At 37.4% G+C, this 24,845-nt stretch overlaps 1 protein-coding gene across 3 annotated transcripts in view; it reads right to left on the reverse strand.

Annotated features, from left to right (window-relative positions):
* Grm7 (glutamate metabotropic receptor 7) overlaps positions 1–24,845 on the reverse strand; it is an 897,233-nt gene that overhangs the window by 302,149 nt on the left and 570,239 nt on the right. For all 3 annotated transcript variants that reach the window (XM_057768699.1, XM_057768691.1, XM_057768684.1), the window contains exon 6: positions 4,924–5,124. In XM_057768699.1, the coding sequence (XP_057624682.1) occupies positions 4,924–5,124 (201 nt within the window). The remainder of the gene's footprint in view (positions 1–4,923; positions 5,125–24,845) is intronic.

Here is a 24,845-nt window from a genome sequence, read left to right on the forward strand (position 1 = left end):
TGTGAGGGAAAATGATTCTTGCCATGCCTTTTCCATTCTTATTAAAGTTCATGTTAAAAATTAGAGCAGAAAAGATGAATGCTTTATCTAAATGATGATTTCTAATAGTGTATTGTGTAGCTTTGACCTTCTGAATACATTCTTTAATGAAATGGGCTTATTATTCCCAGGGTGTTTTTTTCCCCTTATTACACTCCCTTTTAAAGGGATCCATCCCCGGACTTATTAAAAGGGAAAATCAGCAGTATGTCCAATATAAAAGAGTTCTTAATAATTATGAGTGGGTGGTAAATTGTGACAATATATTTTTCTGCATTCTCACAGGCAACCATGGGCCTTCCCTCTTATATTTTGTGACTATAGTAGATTATATTGCCAAGTTTTAAGTTCTAATCCAACTTTGTATTCCTTCGAAAAATAGTTCAGACTGCATAACTCTTTTTCTATGTTTCTGGGTTTTACTTCCTAATACATTTAAAAATTACCAAGGTATTGGATTATATTTTTCTTAAGAAGTTTTGCCAGATTTTGGTGATAAGGCCTCACAGGTTTTTAGTGTTTCATTTGGTACACTGTTTATACACTTTGTTTTATCCTTTCAATGGTGGTTCCAGATTTTAAAATGTGTGCTTTATTTACTGTAGTCTACCTTTATGCAATATCATATAACTACCATTAAAATTTAAGATATTGGAAACACAAAAAAAGAAAAAAAGAAAGAAAACAATAAAACAAAAATCCAGAGAAGACGAAAGAAGATATCAAAGAGGAGGTGATTGCCTGCAGAGATCTTTTAAGTGTGAGGGGCAGAATGCAGTAACACTAAGTGAAAAAACTAGGGCTACCAGGCAAGATGAGTAGCTTGATCACAGAAAGGAGGACTGACCCAGAACTGCCCTTCACAACATTTACAAGAACTATGGGATTACATATTTTATTTTATTTTTAAGCTGTGTATTTGACATACAGACAGACAGATCACGAGGGAGGGAGGGAGGAAGGAAGGGAGGGACGGAGGGAGAAAGAGGAAGGGATGGAAAGATAGGAGAGAGAGAGAAAGAGAGAGAGAGAGAGAGAGAGAGAGAGAGAGAGAGAGAGAGAGAGAGAGAGAATGAGAATGTTTACATTATGTGAATGCAGGTTCTGGTGAAGATCCTGGAGCCGGAATTATAGGCAATTGAGAGTCATTCAACCCTTGTGTTGGGAACATAACTGGGGTTCTATGAAAGAGTAGAAAGGACTCTTAGCTGGTGAAACATGCTACCAGCCCCCACAGAACTCTATTGAGAAAGTTACAGGCTCATAGCTATAGGCAACTATGAGTATGTCTTATAATAGAATATTAGGAGTGTGAGGAGACAGATCATCCCAACACAGGGAACATGATAAAGGTCTTGAAGGGAATGAGCATTCTGTTCCAATAGAAGAAACAGAGTTTCTCTTAAAGAATTTTTCATTTTTGTGGGGCTCCAAACTCTGTGATATAACTTAGCATTGCCTACCTGCCAGGAGTTACAAAGTAAAAAGGCAAAGATAAAAGTAGCTATGAGTTAAGGTTATCTTAAGTTTGCCCACATCTATGAGGTATTGGTGTGTGTGTGGTGTTTCAAAGCACAGCACATACCATGCTTTCTTATCAACTCTGTCTAGAGCTAGAACTACAGTGGGGTATGAGAAAGGAAAGGGGATGGATGGAGGTGGGGAGAGAGAGAAAGAGAAAGAGAGAACAAACACTAGAGGATCCGTGATCTAACAGGTAACAGAAAACAGATGACAACAGAGAGAATGTAGCCAGGTCTGAAGTCTGTAGTGATGTCAGCGTGTGTGGCAGAAACTGCTTTTTGTCCAGAACAAAATACTCTGAGAACCTGATGCCCAGAAAATAAAACTATCTTCTGCATCAAAGCATTTACCCCCAAAGTTTTCTCTTCTCCTTTCTTTTCATGCCATGCAGAGCCCAAATTTCTGTACTGAGTTATGTTCTGCTACTTTTCTGCTCAACAGCCCATCCTAAATCATACGGCTGGATGTCTATGAGAACATGAATTCTACACTTTGGCCAAGCCAGTGACAGTACCAGTTTCTTAATCAATCTCATCAATAAAGGCAATTGGAATTATATGTATAAACCTGATGCTGGCTCTCATGGAATCCCCAGCTTTAAATGTGGCCAGACCATTTGTCTTTACTTTTGAGGGTATCATCTAGTATCTTGTTTTTCTTTCAGAATGGTAGTATAAGGTTTATTGTTTGTAGTACAAATATATCAGAAAGCCCACTCAGTATTCAACTTCAGTTTATACTTAAGATATTCCATAACATCCTTTCAGACAAGTCATAAACAGATTCAGATAAAGTGAACCTGGGTCTCACCTCTCTAGAGAGGAAAGAAAAATATTTGAGATGTGCTTTTACAATGTATATCTAACTTTAATTTTTTTCTATTAGGAATCAGTAACTCTAGCTATAAACACATTCCTGGTTAGACTTATTTAATTATATAGTCATTATTTCCGAGTTTTATATCCCAAATTGTTTAAGTTTACATTAGGAAATATTTCTGCTTAGACCAATTAGTCAACACACAGACAACTAGAAAGCATTTGCCCTCAGGTCTCTGCGTGCATTTGTGTTACAGGAAAAGGTAACTAGGAGGAAAAACTTATAAATTAGCTCCCACTGCACTCCCATTTGCAGCAAGAGGTTACCTACCTGCAGAAGCTACGGTCATACTTTCCAGACACTACTATCGGTAGCTAAAACAATGTTTTCTTCAATGTCAAGGTCAGATTTATTGAGTTGTACTCAACAGGTCTAAAGAAAAGCTCCTGGTGCTAAATGGAATTTCTTACCAAAGTCCCTGGAGAAATGCATTTATATTTAAAAAAAAAAGAAAAGTCAACATCTTAACGATGCACAAGGAAGGTTCAATTCTTCATAGCAGACTGGAAAGAGATGTGAATTACAGATTGGTCCCTGCTGTTTGGTAGTTGCAAACTGGGAGCCAGATGTTTTCTTCTCTTTGCACATTTATTTATTTACATAAAATGAGGAAAGTAAATCAGAAAAATAATATATTTCTACAAGGAATTCTGGTCCTTTGGACTGAAAATGATATTCCTCATAAGATACTGGTTCTAGGTATTCATGTTTATTCTGAGATGCTATGTTTGACCTCTAGGTTGACATATATAAGCACCTGGAGGCATACAGACATATCTTCATGCATTTCTACTTGATACCTATCTGCATACAAACTCGAATTCATGTTGGTATCTGCAGTTTTAATGAGAAATAATTTCTATTGATTTAATGTGCAGACTTATTTCTCCTTATAGACAAGACATTTAATATTTGCTCAGTTATGTTACACGCAAAAGATACTATCAGAATTATGAACACCCCCAAATTCATATTTACTAGCTCTTCTGGTTTATTTTGTTTGTTTTGTCAACTTGATACAAGGCAGATTTAGCTACAGAAAGGAACTTTTACTGAGAAAATTCTTCCATCATATTGCCTTTAGGCAATCCTAGAAGACATTGTCTTGACTAATGATTGATAGGGATGATTCTGCACACTGGGGGTAGTGCTACCCAGGGGCTGGTGTTCCTGAGCTTTATAATAAAGTAGGCTGGGAAAGCCAAGGGAAATAAACAATTTCTTACATAGTCTCTGCTTTAGCTCCTACTTCCAGGATCCTGCCTGGAGTTCCTACCCTCACTTCCTTCTATTATTGACTGCTCTATGAAATATAATCTAAATAAACCCTTTCTCTCCAAGTTGATTTTGGTCATGGTGCTTTATCACAGCAGCAGAAGACCTAATTAAGACACTAGATATGTGAAATGCCTAAATATGGTGACTTTGTCTCTACCCATTATAGTCATGTGTTGTTTCCTCAAGTTACTCATTTTTTGCTTCTTAAAATGTTTGTTGTTGTTATAGTGGTAATTTAGGAAATAGGTAGAATTATTTGTTACAAGATATATTAAATGTTTTATCACTCGCACATTGTGCTTTTATTGACTCAGACTGCAGGAAAAGTATCAATGCCTGTCATGTCTATTGCACTGTTTTCTCACTTTTCCCATATATGTTTACTAGTCTGTTTTAGTTAGCTTACCACATGAGGTTTTAAAGTTTAAAGGGTAAGCTCATAACCTGAGGTGTAACTTGCATACGAACTTCGAATCATTCCTTAAAATCTTGGGACAATGAATCTCCTGCCTGATTCCCTTCCTTTCTTCCCCCTCTCTCTCACCTATACTCACTAAAGAAAAAAATGGCATCATGGGAAAGACCTGGATTTCAAGAAAAGAACATACCATAGTCCTCTAGTATGTAGTCACTGATTCTATTTTGTTTCATTTCCTCATCCATTGATGTGGGAGTGATTTCTTTCTAATCTGTTGCTTTCATTGGTTAATTAAGAAAGAAACTGCCTAGACCCATTTGATAGGCCAACTCTTAGGTGGCTGGAGTAAACAGAACAGAATGCTGGGAGAAAGGTGCCAAGTCAGTGAATCGCCATGATTCTCCCACTCCAGACAGACGCAGGTTAAGATCTTTCCTGGTAAGCCAGCTCGTGGTGCTACACAGAATATTAGAAATGGGTTAGATCAATATGTAAGAATTAGCCAATAAGAGGCTAGAACTAATGGGCCAGGCAGTGTTTAAAAGAATACAGTTTCCGTGTAATTATTTCAGGTAAAGCTAGCCGGGTGGCGGGAAGCAGCCCCGCCGCAGCTTCTTACAACAATCCATTCCCACACTTTTTTGATCACTCAAAAGTATATAATTAGCAAGGTTTTTTATCTCACTTGAGTCAACGACAAAGCCATCATGTAACTTCTTTAATGTATGAAATAGGAGTTGATATTTGCTCAGCATTCCCATCAGTACAGACATTTCAAGACTCACCATTGAAGTTAACGTTGCGGATATACTTCAACAGCTTCTTTCCCCCTGCTTGCTCCATCTCCGGGCATACTCCCCGGTAATCAGCACACAGATCCTTATTCATGTGGTGAAGGGCATGTGCCATGGCATACACAGCATCAATCACAAACTGAACTTTTCCCTCCTGCTCATAATTGGAGTCTTTTCCAATTCGCTCCTGTCCTGCACATTAAAACAAGAAACACAGACAGATCGGTGTTGAGTGGGAGTGCACATTTCCTTCTGCTTTTGATCATGTATGAAGATAATGAGACTTTGAGAAGTCTAACAGTGCAATCCACATAGCCACCTGTGGTCATGATGTCCCATTTTTTTCTAATTTGTGGACTTTTCCTTTAGAGTCTATCACATTGACTGTTTTGATTTATGGGATATGCCTTAGAAGCAGGACTTCAAAGGAACACTACGATGGCTTTTGTCATAAGCCAGCATGGAACCTGGAGTAACATTTTCCTACCACACCAAGGGCTTCTTAGCCTCTATCTTAGTTTGGAAGAAGGTGAGGGTCTATAATAAAATCTATAAAGTTTGTTTGCTCTGGAAAGGACAACGGGAACATAGCAGACAAGATCACACAGACCTTCAAGCCTGAGCTCATTATCCTTTCCATACCTGGATTCCTGTTATGTTTCTCTGTCCACTATGTTCATTACTGGAGAATTGTGTACTCAAAGCAGAAACTCTGATTTCTTTATATTTATAATGTTTTTCTCTCTCCCAACTGTTTCTCATACACAAAAGTGATGTATGTCACAGTATTACCAGTTCTATCTCAGACAATCCAAAGCATTTTGGACATACTCTGAATATTTAGGATTTATCATGTCTTACTCTTTTGTCAGGATATGAGACTAGAGGTCTTTATTTAATGATTCATTCCCCATGTTTGTCTCTGTAAATGGCAGAGCTGACAACACACTCAGAACCCGTAATCTCTCACCAGTCCTCCACTAAGCACAGAATATGATGTTACCCTCTTTCCTACCCAGAGTAGATGATCATTCTTCAGCTTGCCACCAACTGTCCAGTCATGGCTGATAAGGATGCTGTTCATATGCACACCACTCAGATTTGTTCTGCTTATTTAAGTTCCATCCTCATGTTGTGAGTTGTGTATTCTAGCCCCTCATTCTCCTTGTGTGAAAGCAATGGCGACAGCTCAGTATGTCATACCATAGATGATGTTTGTTATTACCATATTGACCTTTCTCTACCTTTTCTCCAGGTTTGTTTGTTTGTTTGTTTGTTGTGTGTGTGGTCTTTTAGAGTATTCTTTCTAAAATTTATTTGATTTTGGAGATTGTAATACAGTTATGTCATTTCCCCCATCTCTTGCCACTTTTGAAGCTTTCTCATATACCTTCCTTGTTCTCTTTCCAAATCATGGCTTCTTTTTTATTGATTGTTGTTACATGCATATATGTATATCCAAATATTCCTAGATACAATATACTCAGTCATATAATGTTACTTGTAAATATTTTCAGGGCTGACCATTTGGTATTAGATAGCTAATTGCTGTGCATTTCCCTGGAGAAGACTATTTCTCCTGTGCTCAGCATTCAGCACTTGTCTGTAGTTCTTTGTGTAGGATTTGGGCCCCATGGGCTTTCCCTGTTCACTTTGGCATGTCTGTTGGTTTTGTCCTTGTTGAGCTCATGTTAATGTGACCACGTTTGTGAGACTTTATGTGTAGCTTCTGACATTATTAAGAGAAAAAGAGGCACAGGAAATTTATCCCATCTCTCCCACACATGTGGCTATTGTTAATCCATCTGGTTTTGCTTGCATTCTTTGATTTCCTTTGATAGAAAAATAGTTTAATTCTCCCTTGACGTAAGTACAAAGTTACTGCATTTTGCTTGTCAATCTAATTAAACATTACAATCTTCTACTATATCCATAGGGGCAGTGTATTGTAAGACTCTAAACATAGGACTCCACGGCAATTTATACCCTCTCTATCTCCATGGCAAAACCAGCACTGAAAGTCTGTCAGATGCTCAAGGACCTGTGTTTATATTATTATTCAGGCCAGATATGATTGGCAGGTTTCTGTAATCCTAGGACTAGGGATATGAAGGCAGGAAGTTCAAGATATGAAGGCCAACCTGGGGCAGATGAGACCTCTCTTAAAAAGGAGTAGGATGAACAAATCATAAAACATAATTTCTAATTGTTTAAAACTATATTCACTTGTATTTATGTGTATATTCTCAAATATGTGTGTGTGTGTGTGTGTGAGAGAGAGAGAGAGAGAGAGAGAGAGAGAGAGAGAGAGTATGTGTGTGTGTGTGTGTGTGTGTGTGCGCTTATACTTTTTATGAAGAGGTCAATACAAGTTGGAAGAATTGATTCTATCTTTCCTTGGTAGGATGTAGAAATCAAACTCAGGCCATTAGGCTGTGAAGCACATGCCTTTGCCCACTGAGACAATTCACTGGTCTCCAAATAGATAAATTATAAACTCACTAAGTACATGATATCAGAACTCTTGTCCTTCTAAGAAAAGTAAGCATCTACATACTACATTTTTCTTGACAGGAACATTTCTCATTGTCTCTTAGGGCACATTTGTGTCATAATGAAGTAGTATAAATTCCATAACCTCTATCATTCTGAAAACACACACAGGACTCATGACACATGCTGTGTTAAGTTTTAGGTTCATTACTGAGAGATTTTCTCAGAGTGTTTGTTTTTCTGTATGTACTATTTTTGAACCTAAAATTCTCATTCTGTATCCCCAGTTATCCTAGAATTATCTATGTAGGCCAGGGTATTCTTGAACTCATGGTAATCTACTATCTCATAATCTCCTAAATGCTGGGATTAAAGATATGAACCATTATGCCCAGAGAGAACATTTAATATTATAATGCAAATTATAATCTCCATGAAAGAAATCCCAAATTTAGAATATGTATCCAAATTTATATTTTTACTTTGATGAATATACATTGATAGCTCCTGTGGTAGACAGTTTAGTACATTAGGAAGCTTCATTCACATGTTGATGAAACATGCTCACCACTTGCCACTGGAGCTGTAGATTCTATGCAGAGTAGGGTTTTTGGTTTGTTTCACTTTAAGATAAAATCTTCACAAAACCAGTGCTATTTTCAAGGTGAATCGAAGAGTTCTACTTAATCTTGACAATTATCTCTAATTTCCCTTTCAAGGAAATTCCTCATTCTTAATGACAGTGCAATGCAATAATTATTAATTTAAGCCATTGTATAATAAGCATCTAATGTCCTCAGAATATCCTAACAACATGTCTAGCAAATTATTTATAACACATAGTGTAATGAAGAGTGTGGTGTGGGGGTGGGGGGTGCACATGCTATTTTTTTTTTTTTACAAACTTTTGTTTTTCAGGATAGATTCTGAAACACGGGATTGTCTGAATGTCTTAGTTAGGATGTCTATTATTATGAAGAGACACTATGATCACAACAACTCTTAGAAGGAAAACATTTAATTGAGGTGGTGGCTTACAGTTTCAGAGGTTCAGTTTGGTGTAACACGATTGTGTGTAGGCAGACATGTTGCTGGAGAGGCAACTGAGGTCCTACATCTTCTAGGCAACAGGAAGTGTATGGTGACACTAGGTGTATCTTGAGCATTTATGAGACCTCAAAGCTTACCTCCACACTGACACACTTCCTCCAACAAAATCACACCTACTCCAATAAGACCACACCTCCTAATAGTGCAAATCCCTTTGGTGGCTATTTTCTTTCAAACCAACACCTTTAACAAGGGTAAATCCATCTCTATTGTTGATCTGTACCAGTAAACTCCCCTTTTAGGGGACTGCACTATTTTGCTGTACCAGTCACAAGACAGAAAACTTTCTGCTTCCTCAGCACTATGCCAGCAGAAGACATTGCAAAATTTCAATGTGACTTTGATACAGGAGAGCTTCCAACTGTCTCTTTTAAGTTTATTTTCTTTGTGTCTTTTTGTATCATATAAACACACATCTGGATAGTTGCAAAATAGAGCCAGAGGAGGGCGTCTGGACTCTTACTCTTTCTGCCTTATTGCCTGAACACAGGGTCTCTCACTTGAAGCAATGTTGGAAACCAACAAGCCATGGAGAATCTTTAGTCTCTGCCCCACAAACTCAGGTTACAGTGATGTGTGTGGCTTACATATTCACAAGAATTCTGAAAATTTGAACTGAGGTCTTCAGGCTTGCATAGCAACACTTTACCCACGGAGTAACCTCCCTAGCCCATTACTTGCATTTTCCTTATATTGAAATTCTAACACCTTTTCATGTGAAAGAATATCAGTTGTTCACAATCTAGCCAATTTGTACAAACACAAACAAAACCCCTTATTTCCTCTTCTATTTTAAAAGCTTTACTAATTATACAGATGAATAAATTGCAAATATTTCCCCTATTTTGCATCTTTCTCTGAAGTATCTTTTTCCAGATAAAAATTCATTCATTTTTTTCTAATTTTTTTTCTTTTATTACTTTTGATTGCTAAATCATGCTTAAACAAGCATTCTGGGCTGGAAAGATGCCTTGATGGTTAGAAAGAGTTGGTCTTCTTGCACAGGACTCAGATTCAGTTTTCATGGAGGCTCACAAAAATCTGCAACTTCAGGGCCACAGGATCTGATACCCTGTTCTCACCTCCAGGAGTACCAGGCACCCATGCAATGCTCAAACATATGTGGAGGCATGCACTCATACATGTAAAAATAATTAGTTAGTTTTTCTCTGCATTCTGAGTGCTGAAATTAAAGGCATGTGCTACCATACTCAGACTGAAAAATAGTAGAGTTTTTTTTTTAAATATTCTCACTCCAAGAGTATCAGATTTTATCCTCCTGTTCAATCAAGCAAATAAATAAATTCAAATTAATTATGATTGTTTTAGGAAATGTGCTACTCCACAGCCCAGGCAGGCCTGGAACTGTGATCCTTCTGCCTCTGCTTCCCAAGGGCTGGCAAGACAGACATGAGCTGCCATGCTGAGTCCTATCTGTGTAATTTTGGTCTTTCAGATGTAAGCAATTGATTCATATGAAGAGCCATTCTGTAGAACAATGTGAAGAATCAATTAAAATCTTTTTGTCTCTCTGGCTGTCCTAATATTACCACTGGATATTGTAACACATCACAACTTTTTCACCGGGTTTAGTGTCTTTTGAATATATACCCTAATTCGACATGTAATTGTATTTATGTACAATTTAGAGGCTGTTTATTTAACCAGTCTTTTCATATACTAACAGTGAAGTTCATGTTATTAAGGCTTGATAACATATTCAAATAGCAAGCTAAAAAAAATCCCTGCCCTTTGATTGGTAGAAATTTGCTACAAACAGGATGGCCTTGAACTTAGAGCAATCTTATAAGCTCTGTTCCCCAAACACTGGCATATTGGGTTTGTGCCCCTGAACCTGATATTTCTTTTTTTTTAATTTTTAATTTCTGAAATAAATGTTATTATCAAAGACCTAATTTCAGGAAAAAATAGCACAGCTCAAGCAACCAGTGACTAAATGTCACCAATTAATGTTGTTTTAAAATAAATTTACCTTGGATGGAAATTTTACTAAAAGTGAGACTTTTCTGAGCTTCCTTGTGGGTGGTGGGAATTGAACCTGGATCTTTTGGAAGAGCAGCCAGTGCTTTTCACTACTGAGCTACCACTCTAGCTCTGCTCTGATAATGGTTAAGTGTTCTTATGTTCTATGTCAGTTGGTTTTGCTGCCTCCTATACTGCTTTCATTTTCCATGTAGCATCTCATTGACTTTTATCTATGTACATGAAATTAATATTTCACCTATTTCACTGGATTCCAACTTTTTATTACAAAAATTTTAAACAGAAATCAAAGTATAAGAACTTTCAAGTAGTCCAGGAATTATATCTTAGCATCATTTGAATGCTGTAAGGCCATGTTTACCGTGCTAACAGTACCATCTAACTTATTTTATAAGCCTATTCGTTTTTAATATTAATTTTCTAACATGATCTTTTGCAAATTTTTCCTGTTTTTATAGTACTCAAAAAGGCAATATTGGAGGTATTATGACTGCTATAAACTCACACTATGAAATGACTTCGGCTCAATAATACAGGGGAACAGGTTCTAGCGTGCTTTAATGTGGGCATTTATCCCAGAAAGAACACTTTCGAAAAGACTAGAACTGTTTTTGGTAATGAAATATTTTATTGCTGGAGAAACACTTCAGACTTTATGCCTTTCTTGGAGAGTCACCTGATACATTAACGTATTAGAGGCTCAGGGAAGACTTCAGAATGAAATTTGTCAGACTAACAGAACTTGAAAAATGTAGCATTGTTATAGGGAACCAGATGTGGGGAGTTTATTTACCAACAACCACAAATATCAGTTAGGTATTATTTCCCTACTGTAGCAATTGATTTTATCACGGTGACAAAGTAGCTTGAAAAAGACAGTTTAAGGGAGAAAAGAGGTATGCTGACTGGCAGCTTCAGAGGCTTCAGTCTATATGGCCCATGTACATGAACAATACATCATGGCCCATGATGCCTGTGGCAGACAGCAGCTAGTCACATCAGCATGAAGAAGAAGAGATTGACAGGAAGTAGCCAGGCATAATACACTCCCAAGAACCTGTAAATGGTAACCTACATCCTCTAGCTAGGCCCCATCTTGCAAAGTTTCCAGGATGATACCAAAAAGACATCAATTGGACACTACAAATTTGAAGTATAAGCCTATGGGGGGGGGATTTCAGATTTAAGCCACAACAGGCAGCTACAAATAGTTGATAACCTTGAAGTGTTGGCTATTCATGAAGTATTTACTTTAACTCCTGGCTCTTTTATGACATGGTATCTGATTATGCTCCAATCTTTTTTTTCTTTTTTTTCTTTATTTATTTTATTCTTTTTAAATTAAAATTTCCACCTCCTCCCCGTTTCCCATTTCCCTCCCCCCTCCCATGCATTGCCCCCTCCCCCACTCCCTTACCCCTCTCCCTACTCCTCTCCCCCTCCCCCCACTCCATTCCCCCTTCCTCTTGATACTGAAGAGCAGTCCAAATTCCCTGCCCTGCGGGAAGTCCAAGGTCCTCCCACTTCTATCTAGGTCCAGGAAGGTGAGCATCCAAACAGGCTAAGTCCCACAAAGCCAGTTCATGTATTAGGATCAAAACCTAGTGCCACTGTCCTTGGCTTCTCATAGCCTTCATTGTCCGCCATGTTCAAAGAGTCTGGTTTCATCCCTTGCTTATTCAGTCCCAGTCCAGCTGGCCTTGGTGAGCTCCCAATAGATCAATTCCACTGTCACTGTGGGTGGGTGCACCCCTCGTGTGTCCTGACTTCCTTGCTCATGTTCTCCCTCCTTCTGCTCCTCATTTGGACCTTAAGAGCTCAGTCCGTTGCTCCAAATTGGGTTTCTGTCTCTATCTCAATCCATCGCCAGATGAAGGTTCTAAGGTGATATGCAAGATATTCCTCAGTATAGGATAGGGTCATTTCAGGTTCCCTCTCCACAGTTGCCCAAACTTGATGGCAAGCACTGGGAGTAAGGAATGTTGAATTTCCTCGAAACATTCAGGGATGATTTGAATCTGTCAAAACCCATGACCTTCTTTCTGTTAGGTAGTGATTTCCATCTCTCATCAGAGGGAGGCTACTGAAGACTCAGAAAGTAAGTGAAAATCACAAAAATAAACAAAACTCACAAAATGTAAAGGAGTCCCAAGGTTCGCCCCCAAGGTTATAAATAGGAACTTTCTAACCAGCTGACCAGCTGAGCAGTTTAATAATCATGCAGGGGGATGCAGGGAACTCTAAGGATGCAGCTGGATCATTAAAGCACTTTTAAACAACCCTTCACCCAGTCTCCTATAAATAAGCCCATTAAGCCTGATTTGGGTGATAATGGTTTTTGTTATTGTTTGTTTGGTTTTGTTGTTTTGTTTTGTTTTCTTGTCTGTCTGGTCTGTCATAAGAAGGGAAAGCAGAAGTTTGTCCATGAAATCTCTCTTTTTTCTCCCACCCAAAGTGACCTAATGCTTCCTAGGGACCAAGGTAGGAAGAGGCATGGGCTGTAAATGTAACCAATGAGATGAAAGAGTTTGCTTACAAAATTCAAGAAGCATTGATTTGCTTTGATGAAGAGATTAGTCAGTTGTACCACAGGTGCTGTGACTCCTACCATTATTGCAATTACGAGAGTCATTTTGCAGTCCCGAGGAGATAATGCATTATATCCATGGCAACAAAATACAGGGCAAGTATACAAAGGTAAATCAGAGCTATGAATTAGCCAAGACTACTTTTTGTCCCATGTAGTGTGCTAATGGTTTAACTACCTAATAAAGCTTGATATCCAGTATTTCTAGGTTTCTTCAGTTGCTGTTTTTATTCACATATCAATTTACAACACTCCAAAGGACTGGCATTAAGTACATAAAACTCATGCTGCAAGGCAGTGTTAAATATCTACAACAGCATAGCTTGCAACAGAATTATAAAAAGCCTTTCCAATTAATTCTCCCTTAACACTTCATTCTTTTAATCTTGCTGCTTAAATGAGATGTTCTTATACATATTCTTTACTTCACTCTCACCATCATGTTTGCGAGGAAGTCTCTTAGTTTGAGAAAAAGTGAGAATTTAGAAGTATTATTTACTGGATGCCAATATGCAAAGAAGCTAACCTTCCTCCTCTCCTGATGTTCTGCTTGTTACTTTTATCCAGAGTCCAGTATTTAACTTTCAAGTGCACACTCTGTTTTTAAAAATAATATTTTATTAATTCTTCAAGAGATTTATATATCATGCTTTGATCAAATGCACACTCCTAACTTCCTGCTGTTGAATAAGAATTAGCTGCTTTACCCGGGAATAATTGACACATGCTTTTCACCATCAGAATGTTTAATGATTACTCTACTGTGGAACCCTTGACTTTGAAGGGCTTGCTTAGCTTGTCCTCTGGAATGCATTCCTCTCTCAGATGATAGGCCTTCATGATGATGCATATTCAAATTAATATGCAAATAGATATGGAAAATGGAACTGATATCATTAATATAGGTAATGCTGTTTAGATGAGAACATAACAGGAGGAGATGAAGATAGGCCTGGGAACCAAACAGAGACATTGGTCTTCTCTTTTAAGCAAAAGGTCCCAGAAAGTCTCAGTGGTCACCAATGACTGATGAATTTGATAGCTCACTATATGTTTCTGAGGGAATAAACAACTGTGAGTTTTATTTTAGTTTCAAATGTTAGTTGAAGTTATTTGCTCTGCAAAGAACTCTCTGAAACCAAGTTTTTTTTTTAATTTATGTTTGATCTGGGCAACACATATAAAAAATCTCTCTCTCTCTCTCTCTCTCTCTCTCTCTCTCTCTCTCTCTCTGTGTGTGTGTATGTGTGTTTCTGTGTATATAGCAAGCACCATACATGTGTGCATCAGTGAACAATCTTGAATGTTGGTTCTTGCCTACTACATTTTGAAATATGGTTTCATGTTCATTGTTGTCTGTGCCAAGATCTCTGGCCCCAAATCTTTCAGGACTTCCTCCAACAGTCCTTTCCATTTGCATTAAGAGTGTTGATCACAGATATGAGATATAGGTCTAGCTTTATGGGGGTTCTGCAGATGAAATATCAGTTTCTCTTACTTTCATAGAGAGTCCTTTATCCACTTTGTCAACTTCCCAGCCCTGGAAGCACTTTTAAACCTTGTGTTATGTACATATAGGAATATTGACTATAATTGATTACATATTTATTGAGATTCGAGTCTTTTATGGCACTGGTACATAATTATTCTTAATATTAATGCTTGAATCTACTGAAAACAATAAATAACTCTAATTAAGGAAAAATGTTGCAGGGCATTTAAAAACAGAGTTAGTCTATATTCTTGTCCTAACAAAAGTGTCTGATTTTAGCTAAGGGTAAGGTAGGGACATAAGGCAGGAAGGTGGATGCTGCAGAGTTGGAGATGTTGCAGAGAGTAGAAAATCCTGTGGCAATCCTGTAAGACTCAAAAGGAACTTGCTGTAATTTTGCACAATTTAAAAATAAATAAGTAGTTGCTGACTTATACTTCTTTTCCTCAAGAGATCACATTTCTTTTTTGAAGAGGAATATCAATGACAAAAAGATTTAATTTTATAAACATTTACTTCAGTGAAAACTTTTGTGATGACCACACATAGAGAATTGCAGGATAAAAATCAATCCAAGTGCTTTCTATTATACACACATAAAACAAGGAATGTGAGGAGGTCAGAATTGAGTCCCAAAGGTAGACTGCATAGGTATATTTCTCTTTGTAAGTGAGGATGAGTGAGAGATAAATTGGATGAGAGAGGTGGGGAAATACTGATGGGTTCACAGTGGGTTACTGCATCACAAGCAATGTGAGTTTGTTGCTGACTATCTGTGGGCTAGGCTGTGTGGAGAGAGCTATTCATGGCTTGGCATTTGACCCTCAGGAGACGCTAAGGAAAGGATGGTCATTTTCTCTGTTGATGGCCATTACCCGACTTACTGTTATTTTGCTTCATGTACAGTGAAAGAATTGTTCTTTAATACATAGAAAAGAGAACAACCTGGGGGCTTCCTCCCATTCACTTCCATGTTTTAATTCAGTTCTAAGTCATAATTTATCTCCAAATTTCATAATAACCATGATATATAAGTGTGGGTTTGAGACTTAGTCTTTAGCACAGGATATCCTTGAAGGGTCTCTGTAGCTAAGGATGACCTTGAGTTTCTGACCTCTTTGTCTTCATCTATTTCATGTTTGGGTGACAATTATATACCATACCTGGTTTGTGGGATCCTCAAACCTAGGGCTTCCTGAATGCTTGGCAAATACTCTTCTGTTTGAACTATTATTAGTCCCTAGCCAAGATTTTCATTTGCATTCTCTGATTTTTTGGATGGTTCATAGAGTTTCCTGTAGGAAGAAACGAATGGTTTTGGAAACCAGTATTGTGTCATCCCTGATTTTCTTGTGGGTATAGAATTTAACACCAAGAATAACTCACAAATTTCTAGTAGAAGAAAAACAGAAAAAGAGGAAAAAGGAGTGATGTCCTATGAACTCATCCTCCAATTCTTATGAATACAATTTGATGTCAGCTAAAAAGAGATCATTGCAATGTTCTACAGCCATAGCAGCGATCAGGCTGCTTCTGATGAGTAGAGAACTCCAGCAAGCAAGAGAAGCTGGGAAGTCAAACCATCTCATTTTCGGCCATGAGCCCACCCAGAATGCCCTGCTTGAAGACTGCTTCATTTTACTTTCTTACAATTGTTTCAATTTGAAATTCATTTTTTCCATTTTTAGTAGTGTCCAAATTAAAATACATACACTGAATAAACATAAATATAGCATGATTGATGAGCAGGGCTTAGATACAGTACATATAAGTATGTGGGGGGGGGGCTAGAAAAAGACATATGCTTCAACAGCAAGATTCATAAGCCCCTAAGAAGTCGAAGGTCTTCTAAGAGAGTAAACACAGGGTTTCATGACCAAAAGCAATCTTTTGAAGGTCAGAGCAACAGATTAGAAAAGATAAGTATAAAGTTTTCTATTAAACTAACATAAAATACACTTGACATTTTGTTATTCCACAGAACCAAACATGTTTATGTGTGTATATTTCTTGTGATTTGTTAAGGTTAAGATTGAGTTTCAAGTCATCATGGAGATGATACTTCTGCCTTATTAAACCCAGTTTTCTTGTTTATATGCTTTGAGTCCTTTTTTAAACACATAACTAGAATTCCTTATGAAACACTAAATTCAAAATGAAGTAAAAAATGTGTTCTGAGGAGCATGGCACAGTAGTGAGTGCTTATTATCTCAGTACTAGTAAGGTGAGTGCAGGGGGACTTTGAGTTCAAGATCAGCCTGTGTTATGTAGTGAGACCCTGTTGGAAGAATCATGGAACATGCCTTTTAATTCGGGAAATAGTGTTGTAAATATATATGTATATATATAATAATATATAATATGTAAATATATATGAATATAAAACTATAACTTCAACTGCTCTTTTTCAGACTAGAAAGAAAAATTTCTAGATTTTTTGTAAATCTAGAAAAACTTTTCTCCCAAATAGGATTATTCTCTCTTCTAATCATAACACACAAAATTAAAATACTGTGTGATTTGTTTGATCACTTTTCTTCTGTTATATAATAGTAAATGCAACATACAGCTAATACAGCTAGGCGAATAATCTGAGAAAGAAAGAGAAATCAAAGAGACAGAGGGGGGTGATACTGTAGTAGGGAGGAAAGGACAGAAAAGAAAGAAGGAAGTGGAAACAGAAAAAAAGAAGAGGTTGATTGATAAGGGGAAAGGCAGGAAGAAAAGAAAAAAAACAAGTGAGGGTGGAACAAAGAAAGGCTCAGTTTTTGGTTGTGTATGGCTGTGTGCATCTGTGTAATAGTCTGTGTGAAGACATGTACAGAGTGAATAGTCTCCTATTACTCTCTCTGTGTTCCTCTGCTGATGCATTGTTTCTTCATGAGCTCAGGGTTCAGAAGCTACAAAAGTTCCATGCCTCTGTCTTCTCTTGGATATGGTGTTACAGGCATTTTTCAAGGAAAACTTAATGGTTCCTTACGTCAGTGATGGGATCTTAACTCTAGTCCTCATGGTTTTGGAAGCAAGTGCTCTTAAATATTGAACCATCTCTCCAGTCTCAAGTACTATGCATCGTTAAGGGAATATTCATCATAAAGATAAACAACTAAGTAATTTAAAATAAAAACCGTGTGTATAATCTTGCTTTTTACTCACTGCAGCTCGGTAATACAAGAGTCACTAATATATTTGAAAATAAATTGCACACATAAGGACAGCTGTTGAGATTAGCCAATGGATACATGTGTTGTGATTCAGTCCAGGATTATATCTGTGGTTTTTAGAAAGATTTCATGTAAATTGAAATAAAAATGATTGTGAAGGAAAAAAGAATAGTGGGAGAAGGGAGAAAATGAGATGTAAAAGGAGATAGAAAAGCTGCAGGAGAGAGAAGAAAATGAGAACAGGACCAGGGAATGATGTGAGATTCCCCTCTGTATGCTGAGAATACCACTGATGAATAAAGAAACGTCCTTGGCCTGTTGTTAGGGCAGAGTAGAGCTAGGTGAATTTAGTAAAACTAAATTGAATTCTGGGAGAAAGGAGGCAGAGCCAGGGAGAAGTCATGTAACCCCACTGGGACAGACGCTGGTGATACACAAATTACTAGAAATGGGTTAAATTAAGATGTAAGAGTTAGCCAATAATAAGCTAGAGCTAATGGACCAATCAGTGATTTAATTAATACAGTTTCTGTGTGGTTATTTTGGGGGCTGATCAGCAGGGAACAAACAAGAGGATCCCTACAACAAGGGAGCAAAGAGTGACTGGGTGATCAGGTGGCAGAGCAGATGAAGGTATTTAAATTTAAGCGACATTTGGATGTGTATGCCATTCAATTAGACAAGGGACAGAGATGCAACTACACCGCAGTTTCTATTGCCTCTCAGCAATCTAACAACAGTCTTCTGGAAATGCATGGTTTTGACCTCTACAATTGGAGTTTATAAATAGTAAGGAGTGGTTTTACTTTCCAGGTATCTTACTGAGGATACATATGCAGTTGATTCTATGTATGTGGGCAAGAACATTGGACTATTACAGTCTATACTCACTTCCTCTAAATGAGGTAAGTGCTTTATAGAATGTTTTCATCACATAGACATATTTTACCCTTCAGATACATAAAGAAGGCATAGGCAAATTCAAAGTTAGAAAGGACATGTTTACTACCTGTTTGATGAGTGCTTACTTTAAAACAAATGCAATCAAAAGCCATGATTCAGTTCCACTTTAGGTCTGTGAATAGTTCTAATGGGTATCATCACCAAGAAAAAGGAAAAGTACATACACATCCCACTAAAGTACCCTGAGATAAGACTGAGTCATGACTGTCATCTCAAGGTCAGAACCAGAGACAGGACTCATAATCTAGCAAACAGGCCATCCATGTGTGCTCAGTGAAATCGGAGAGAATGAATGAATGCTTTGAGGAACTGGAGAGGAGATGAACAAATATTACATGCAAATTAACAGAAAAAAATGCTTACAATCTTCTGGGTAATGGATGACTGAGATGGCAAGCTCAGTTCAGGTGACTACGATTTCAGATGAAGAGAGAGAGAAAATATAGTAATGTCTCTACCCATGACATGTGAGATCTTTTTCATTAATCTACTTTGCTCAAGGCCAGAAGTTCTAGTTATCTCTACTTTGACTGTTTGTTAACTACAAAGGATAAATATTTTACCTAGCTCTTCTTAAAGTCAAGATTCTTCACACATGCATACTCTCTCTCTCTCTCTCTCTCTCTCTCTCACACACACACACACACACACACAGAGAGAGAGAGAGAGAGAGAGAGGGAGGGAGGGAGGGAGGGAGGGAGGGAGAGAGAGAGAGAGAGAAAGAGAAACACATAGATACAATAGATACATACACACAGAGACAAACACACATGTACCATGACACTTCTGACAACTTAGGTATGCCATTATAATCCAAAACTTAAATTACTTCTCACTTAGCCCTAACATATGTATAAATGAGTCATTCTAATTTCAGGGGTTCTAAAGGCTTAGAACATTTTTCTATTGTTCTACTTAAGGAACGTACCAATATAATGTGTGTGTAAACTCAGTCATTAGTAAATTTTTCAACACCACCAACTTTCTTTGTTTAGAAAGATATTTAATGTCTTTGCCTGCAAGACAAGGAGAGGCAGAAGAGTCCATGTCTTACAGTGTGGTAGTCTTCATAACAGAAAGCATTCAGAGATATCTCATTTCTGAGATGCCCCACAAGATATTCTTGTTAGTGGCCATGCCTATGAACTTATGTTTTTATCTCTCCTTCATTGATGTACACATTCAGTCATACATCTGCCTTTATTTTTTTAATTCTAATATGCATAAACAAGAGAGTTGTTTTTATTTTTCCTCTCCAGCATTTAGAAGTATTGATCCTCTTAATTTTATCCACATGCAGTAAAATTTCACACATCTTAACTTGTACTTTTGGTGAATGCTGATATTAGACATTTTTTTTAGGTACACTTAGCCAACTATATTGGATATAGTAGTTTTGCCTATGATTCATCTCCCAGGTGAAACTTCTCTGCATGCATTTTACCAGAAGGACTACTATCATCTATGACATGACAGGTTACTGTCTTAATGATGTTCAGAAATTACATTGCTTATTTTTAACTACATTGCCTTTAATTGTTCAATAATAATTATAGCAGCAAAACTACCTCCAAGTTATACATCCTACCCAAATTTTTGCTGCATAATAAATCTTTTAAGGAGATAGTTAAACTATACAGCTTATTTTAAGAGCTTGAAATAAGTGGAAGAAAGCAACTTAGAAGATGTTTGGATTTTATACCCCCAAGGGCTTGATTTATTATAGGCAAAAGTTGGGCACTATTTATGCCTTGTTTTAAAAATATGATAAGGACCCTTTCAAGTCAGGAAGATGCCAGTTTCTTGAATTGCTGTTTACAAGAAGAAAGCAACATTTTGGTTCAAGTCCTGGCTTTGCCAGATGTGAACAACTTTGGGGGAAAGACACTTAGTGAAACACCAAGAACTTTGCTTTTCTTTCTCTTTAGTAGACTGTAAATATTGCCAGCTCTGCTAACTCTTCTGAGTTTTAGGGATGATCAAGTGACTCGAGGGATATTAAAACAATGTAAAGACTCTAAAGTGCAGCTCATAAAAGATAAATCAGTACCCAAGCATAAGGCAAAAAAAAAATATTCAATCTTGTAAGTTTTCCATGCAACACAAATCAAAACAGAGGTAACATTTCAGTTGCTTTGCCAGCAGCCAAATAGATTAGTGCAGTGCTTCTGAAAGCAAATGTGGTGATATATTTCAATTGTCCAAAAGCTGTTGATCCTCCTTGAATTGATAATGATACAAATGGATAATGTACATTTTGCTAACACTTATCAAAGCCTCCTGTCTCTTTGGTGTTGCATTTAGCACTTTACACAATTTAACTCACTCAGAGTTTCTCCTCAAAGTATAAATCAAAGTGAAACCTGGTCAGACAATTAGCATTATCAGAGCGTGTTACCAATGAGCAGATAGTCATGGAAAAGCACTTGCTTCATGTTTCATGACTAGTATCAGGCAGGAACCAAACCTCTTGTGAGGTGTCTGGGCTTCAGAATCCTCATTCTTTACTTAAATTCAGCTTCTAAAACTGAGCACAAGGAATCTGTCCCTGGACAGAAGAGGGATGAGGTCTTAAGTTATTTTTCAATGTGTTTTATAAAAACTCACTAACTAGTAGCAAAGTGGAAAGTCTGAAAGTCGTGAACAAAGCATAGGACTTTAACCAAAAATCCAATAAACTAACAATAGGTAAAGTGCTTATGATATATAAGGACAACAGGTAGACTGTTTATGATATGTAAGGTTACATGAAAAACTATTAAAAGGTACATTGAACTGGATTGGTGGCCCATACCTGTAATGGCATTTCTTGGGAAGGAAGGTGATTGCAAGTTTGATGCTAACCTGGATTATTTAGCAAATTCAAAAACCAGCTTGGGGTATTCATGCTGTCAATTTTTAAAAAGTATATATTTTTTCATTATAACTTCCATTAGGCTACCACGGGTTTCCTGGAGCTTCAGTCCTTGCTAACACTGTAAGTTTTCCACAGGATTTTGTGCATGCATCTACCTAGGAATGACAAGCCAGGACCAAAAGCCTCAGCACACCATGCGAGAGCCAGGTTGTTCAGTGTCTAAGTAGAAAAAACACACAGAGTGGCATCGAACTTAGACAACATTGAAGAACAAACCATCCTCAGGGCTGTGTCAAGGGGCGGGCAGTTGTGGAACACACTGCTGGAACTGACAGCATTGCAATCTATCTCTATCAGAGGTGATACCTGTGTTTCAGAGACAGCTATTTATCCCCCTTCAGTCACATTTGCTTGTTCATCCGTCACTGAGTGATAGGCTAACACTGTGTAAGTCTCAAGCACTGAACCCTTTTCAGAAATTGGAGTTAAAGGAAGATGTGTAAAGTAACAATACCACTTCATTTCTTCTTCTTTTCCTCTTCCTATCTTATCCATTGCAGTGAAATCTTTCATGCCAGGCAGATTTACTTTACAGCTTAGAAAATAAGGTCTCTTACAATAATTGAATAATTGCCTCTTTAAACTATATAGTTACTTGGGATTGAAGATATGATTGAAACTGGGGACAGTCAGGAGATGTAAACGCCTGGTTTCTTTAAGCTCAGAGTTTAGTGTTATTTAGCAGTTTCTCTGAATTGAGATTTCTCCAAAGGGAGAAAGGCCGGCAGGAGATTTCTTAGGACCCAAATAATTAATACAACTCTCAGGAAGTTTCTGAAATTGACTAGCTTCAGAAGTTTCCTTCCTCCCTAAAGTCAGATAAGTAAGGAGAAACACAATGGCCATGACCATGTAAGCTATACCTCACCAAAACTTCTATAAGTAACCTATGAGGACCAGCAGATCCAAAGCCCTCTGAGTATCTGATCGCCTCCATGGATTGCCTGTTCCTGCAAAGAGGCTGACAATGTTAAAAGTAGCTTTAAAAAGTTTGTATCTGGGTTTTTACATTGGTTGATATTTATATTTATCTTGTGAGCACAGCTTTATTCTCTATAAAATGCATATGATGTTGCATAGACTGTAAAATCCTAAAATGCTTTTAGTGTCCATATTTCTCCCTGGGGACTGGAAGGGGGTAGATGACAACCTCTATTACCAGAAGCTCTTCCTGAGAAAGGCTATATTCCATTCCAACTAGTTTAATGACACTTGGTGAGTCATTCAATAGCCCTTTCTTATGACTACAAAAATGACTCAAAGTATCCAATTTATAACTCTTAGGCTGCTCATAAGAGGCTCTTTGTTTACAGACTGTTGCTAGGACACTCATGAACATTAATCCCCTAGATCAAGAATTCCTTTTCATTAACACCCTAGCCTGACAGACTTTCCAAATATGGAAGAAGCTGTAATTCCTGTATTTAAAGACATTGCATGCTAGGCTTTATGAAAAAAGTATAATTCATCTCACGTAATTGTGTTTCCTAGCACCAACAAAAGCAGTTTTGCTTGGATGGTCCTTTGCCCCTATAGTTTTAGCAAAGAGTCCTTTCACTGCTGGATTCTACACAGAATTAAATACAGTACCTCTGGATGCTTTGAAGTACAAGGTGGCCAAAGGTATTTGGAGGCAGCAACATGAATCAAAATGACACTCTACAATGATCCTTTTTCAGGCTGTTTGGCACTGGTTGAAGAAAGCAGAAATTATTTACTCTTTGAGAATCATTTATAACTATCTATTTGCATATAACCAAAGACAGCTAGCTCCACATTGAGCATCTGGGGAAGTGATGCTCTAAGTTCAAAGACGTGTTACAGATTTTTAAAGAAGATAATGGCCCACTCTACTCTTTCTTTCATACCTCAGTTCTACTTTGGTTGGTCTCACACTCTCCTATTTTAATACAATACTGAGTTATATTTGTCCATGAGATTTTTTATCTTTTTCCCATTTTTTTTTCTTTTTTCATATTCTGGATTCTCAGCTCAACTCTTTTGGGAAGGGTAGATATAACAGAACACTAGAGAAGTAGAGATGCAAAAATATATAAGCAAAAGACACTGACATTTTTTAAACCAGTGTGATACAGTTTAAGATCTAATCTTCAAAGTTGAATCTATTAAGGTTTCAGAAAGTAAATTTAATACGAAAGATTTATGCATACTCAACTCAAGTCTCGATAGCCTCCTTCCCCAGCCTCTACAAAGACAGCGAGAAATGAATGGCTGAGGAGATGCATGAACATGAGAGTTGGCATATTTGCCTGAAAAAGTCCTGAGCCCTTAACTCTTCCTAAATAGACATATGAAGGTTTTGAAGCGTTCCAAACCAGAGTGGAGCCTTGTAAGATGGAATCTGGAATCCAGAACTGAGTACTTACTCACACCGGGAATTCAGCTATCATAACTCCATTACCAAGCTTAGAAATAGATAAGCAAGATCTAGAGTCTGGCTGGTAGATAGAAAGAAGTCCTGGGAAGACTCCAGTCTCCAGCGGAAAGAAGGAATGCAAAGAGAGGTTATTTTTTCTATGGATCACTGAAATTAAGATATGAGAAGAAAAAGCAATGTATGGAAAGAAGTACAAAGTTGTATTTCATGCACTCATGATCATATTGATAGAGACTCTTTGCTGATGCTCAGTGATAATTGGTAAGAACTCATGAATGACTGCATTTATGTCAGCTCCTCTTCTCTCTGATGCATACGTGGAATGCCTGACCAAGGGCACAGCTGGTAATATGCTACTACAGGAGAGGTTAATTGATTGTTGTAGAATATTATTTTAAGGTGTGTTACTTTTGTTTATGCTCTGGAATATTTGTTTGATTAAATAAAATTCATCTTCAGTCAGGAAGGTGAATCAACAACTAGCTGACAGGAAGTGGTAGGGAGGAGCCTGGTGGAGAAGGTTTTTAAGGAGAGACAAAAAGCCGCACAACTTTGAGAGAGATATGAGGAGAGAAAGTGAGTCACTTACTATTTGACCTCTCTGAGGAGCAGAATTCATCCTCAATCTTTGACTCTTGAGTTCTTTAGAGGGACAGAGATTTATATAAGTTTCCTTTAGTTGACATATTTTTCTTAAACTCCTTTAAAAAATCTTTATTGTCATTAAAATAATATAAGGAAATATATCTTAATATATAAATGGATGAAAATTAAAGGTTTGCAAT

This window comes from Chionomys nivalis, chromosome 1, assembly GCF_950005125.1.
Source record: "Chionomys nivalis chromosome 1, mChiNiv1.1, whole genome shotgun sequence".
Taxonomy (NCBI): domain Eukaryota; kingdom Metazoa; phylum Chordata; class Mammalia; order Rodentia; family Cricetidae; genus Chionomys; species Chionomys nivalis.